Source organism: Limulus polyphemus, unplaced genomic scaffold (genome assembly GCF_000517525.1).
Source record: "Limulus polyphemus unplaced genomic scaffold, Limulus_polyphemus-2.1.2 Scaffold3398, whole genome shotgun sequence".
NCBI lineage: Eukaryota > Metazoa > Arthropoda > Merostomata > Xiphosura > Limulidae > Limulus > Limulus polyphemus.
In genome coordinates, this window is record NW_013669008.1 from 96068 (window position 1) to 100312 (window position 4245).

At 34.0% G+C, this 4245-nt stretch overlaps 1 protein-coding gene across 1 annotated transcript in view; it reads left to right on the forward strand.

Annotated features, from left to right (window-relative positions):
* Positions 1 to 4245, forward strand: part of LOC106469287 (glutamate receptor ionotropic, kainate 2-like) — a gene marked incomplete at both ends in the record, with an annotated part of 86785 nt that overhangs the window by 64652 nt on the left and 17888 nt on the right. Inside the window, one exon of the mRNA XM_013929773.2 lies at positions 1739 to 1843. Within this exon, the coding sequence (XP_013785227.2) occupies positions 1739 to 1843 (105 nt within the window). The remainder of the gene's footprint in view (positions 1 to 1738; positions 1844 to 4245) is intronic.

Below are 4245 nucleotides of genomic sequence, written 5' to 3' on the forward strand. Positions count from 1 at the left end.
AAACTTAAAGTGGCTAAAGAAAAACAAACAAAGAAACTTAAAGTGGCTAAAGAAAAACAAACAAAGAAACTTAAAGTGGCTAAAGAAAAAACAAACAAAGTAACTTCCATACACAAAATATGATACGTGTTATTATAAATTTTTGAATGATTGTGACAAAACATTTTGGATGAATACCTTATACCACGGATCTGAGAAAGTTAATCTGACTAGCGTTGTGTCTACATTTATAAGTTTATTCTACCTTTACTTACTTTAAAACACGAGAATTACTAAAGACAAAAGACCAGCAGCAGAGTCTGAGACTGAAAACTTTTAAATACTCGTACTTGTTATAGATTGGTTTTGACTATAGACTATATACATGAAATGGAATGGCTATAGAAAACGAAAATTTTAAAAAGTTTTCTGTTCTTATCGAAATTTTTGTGAAGTAACGATTACTAATTTTATCGAATTTTTTACTTATCGAATTTTAATGAAAGAATGTACGTGATACCGATGTGTAAACTTAGTTACCTTATTGGCCAGTCTCTAAGCATATAAAATTAAGACTAAACTATAAACCAACTTACCAATGGTTGGTAGATATGATGTTCAGCACATAGAGAATCAGTACGACTGAATCTACGCCCACGTGTCTCCTTTGAGGCTAAGTCAGTCAGTTCAAACCTCCCCAGCACATGAACAGGCTAAGATTATCTTTGTAATTTATCCCTTAACGATTTGTAGCTGATTAATACAATATACAACTTTAACTTCATAAAAAATCTCGTGTTTCGCGAGTCACGTGAGAGTCCGCCTTATAATTGCTATTCCAGCTTTTATGTCCATTTAAAACCAGTTACTGTAGGTCGTCTACAATAAAGTGTAGGGCCTTAAGTAGTGGGTGTAGGACCTCTTAAATATTGGGTTGAGAGCCTCGTAAGTAGTGGGTGTAGGGCCTTAAGAAGTGGGTGGAGGGCCACGTAAATAGCGGGTGTAGGGCCTCGTAAGTAGTGGGTGTAGGGCCTTAAGAAGTGGGTGGAGGGCCACGTAAATAGCGGGTGTAGGGCCTCGTAAGTGGTGGGTGTAGGGCCTTAAATAGTGGGTGTAGGGCCTCATAATTAGTGGTGGACAATAAACAAGATATTATTGAAATACTACTGTTACAAAAGTAGAAGTCACGCGACCCTGGAAGCATGCGCGCTGGGGTTTCTAGAAGGATCATGACTGTTCCTGGCAACTCTAGTCTTTTCTAGGCCCCCCTCTATTTTACTATATAAGCTGGGCAAATAAAGCGGAGATAATAGCAGATTGAAGAGAGATATAGAGACAGATAATTGAGTCAAGTGAGCGGTAGCGACCGTAAGTAAAGTGCGCGAATCGTTGTGAATTATAGTATGTGTTTAAGTTAAAGTCACTGTGGAAATTCTGTATATTGCCAAGTTGTATTGAGAAAGAATAAACTAGTTTTATTTCAAGAAAGGACTTGTATCGCTGAAGTTTCTCGGGAAGAACTTATACCGGAAATTAACAAACGACCAGAGACGTAACACTATTATTATATATTATCTCTTTTAGAATCTCTCAATATGCTCATGTATGTACTTATTCACGTTAACTACATAACATGTATTTTTTTATTCAAACACAATTAATCACGTAACTTTTCTTCAATTATAATAAGAACCTTCACCTCTATCACAATATCGAATTTTAAAAAGATGATATTACATAATGTATACTTTTGTCTTAGCTTAGTGTCGAAGGACTGACCGGAAATATTCAACTTGGCGAAAATGGAGTTCGGACCAACTTCAGCCTGGATTTGATTGAACTCAAACATGATGGTTTCAAAAAGGTGAGATATTTTCTCCAAACTATTCATTCTTTTTAACGTTTACACATCAATGACGATATTTTACAGTACATGAATATTTAATATTTTCAATAACCTTTGCTTCTCTTATAGCTTCACGTTCACTTTCCTTTTCTTCTATGATAATAACGGATTTTTTCTCTTTCGGTAAACTAAGGCGAGATAGATTATGAACGTTATTTTCTCCACTCATTAAAAGTAATTTTATGTCGCTTCATAATGGCAAAGACCGTTCTCCCTGAGTTTTGTTCGTGTACAGAAGACGCGGAATTAAAAAGAAAAAATGAATACTGCTGCACATTCATATCATAGCCACCATTTGGTGGCTACAAAAATACTGCCACACATCCATGTTATAGCCAACCTTGTGGTGGCTACAAAACACTGTCACACATCCATATCATAGCCACCATTTGGTGGCTACAAAAATACTGCCACACATCCATGTTATAGCCAACCTTGTGGTGGCTACAAAATACTGTCAACACATCCATGTTATAGCCAACCTTGTGGTGGCTACAAAACACTGTCACACATCCATGTTATAGCCAACCATGTGATGGCTACAGAAATAATTACTTGACTACTAATATTTCTATGCACGAAGTATTTCGTCTCTCAGTGGAAAGCGGTACATTCAGAAGTTACAACGCTAATATCGGGGAATTAATTACCCATGGTGGATACAGTATGTAGCCTAACTTGTTTCTATATTTTATTAAACAAACAAACGAAGAAATAAACATATGCTTTCGCTCAATCGTAAATTAACGTCGTAAAGCTACATATTCATATGTTTAAACACGTGAATTAACGTCGTAATGCAACATAATCATACTTTTATACACGTGAATTAACGTCGTACTGCTACTTAATTATACTTTTAAACACGTGAATTAACGCCGTACTGCTACGTATTTATACTATTAAACACGTGAATTAACGTTGTATTGATACATAATTATACTACTATACACGTGAATAAACGTCGTAATGCTACATAATCACACTTTTAAACGCGTGAATTAACGTCGTAATGCTACATAACCATATGTTTAAACACGAGAATTAACGTCGTAATGCTACACAATCATACTTTTAAACACTGAATTAACGTCGCAATGCTACATAATCATACATTTAAACACGTGAGTTAACGTCGTAATGGTACATAATCATACTTGTAAACACTTGAATTAATGTCGTACTACATAATCATACTTTTAAACACGAGAATTAACGTCGTAATGCTACATAATCATACTTTTAAACACGTGAATTAACGTCGTAATGCTACATAATCATACATTTAAACACGTGAAATAACGTCGTAATACTACATAATAATACTTTTAAACACGTGAATTAACGTCGTAATGCTACATAAACATACGTTTAAACACGTGTTAAACGTCGCAATGCTACATAATCATACATTTAAATACGTGAATTAACGTCGTAATGTTACGTAACCATACTTTTAAACACGTGAATTAACGTAGTAATGCTACACAACCATACTTTTAAACACGTGAATTAACGTCGTAATGCTACATAATCATACATTTAAACACGTGAAATAACGTCGTAATACTACATAACCATACTTTTAAACACGTGAATTATTGTCGCACTGCTACAAAATCATACATTTAAACACTTGAATAAATGTCGTATTGCTACATAATAATACTTTTAAATTCGTGAATTAACGTCGTACTGCTACATAAAAATACGTTTAAGCGCGTGAATTAATGTTGTACTACTACATAATCATACATTTAAACATGTAAATTAATGTCGTACTGCTACATAATAATACATTTAAGCGCCCGAATTAATGCCGTACTACAACATAATCACACATTTAAACACGTGAATTAATGTCGTAATGCTACATAAAAATACTTTTAAATACGTGAATTAACGTCGGAATACTACATAATCATACAATACATTTAATCACGTGAATTAACGTCGGAATACTACATAACCATACTTTTAAACACGTGAATTAACGTCTTAATGCTACATAATCATACTTTTAAACACTTGAATTAATGTCGTACTACTACATAATCATACATTCAAACACGTGAATTAACGTCGGAATGCTACATAACCAATACTTTTAAACACGTGAATTAACGTCGTAATGCTACATAACCATACGTTTAAACGCGTGAATTAACGTCGCAATGCTACATAATCATACATTTAAACGCGTAAATTAACGTCGTAATCAAACGTAATCATATATTTAAAGACGTGAATTAACGTCGTAATGCTACACAATCATACTTTTAAATACGTGAATTAACGTCGCAATGCTACATAATCATACTTTTAAACACGTGAATTAACGTCGTAATGCTACACAATCA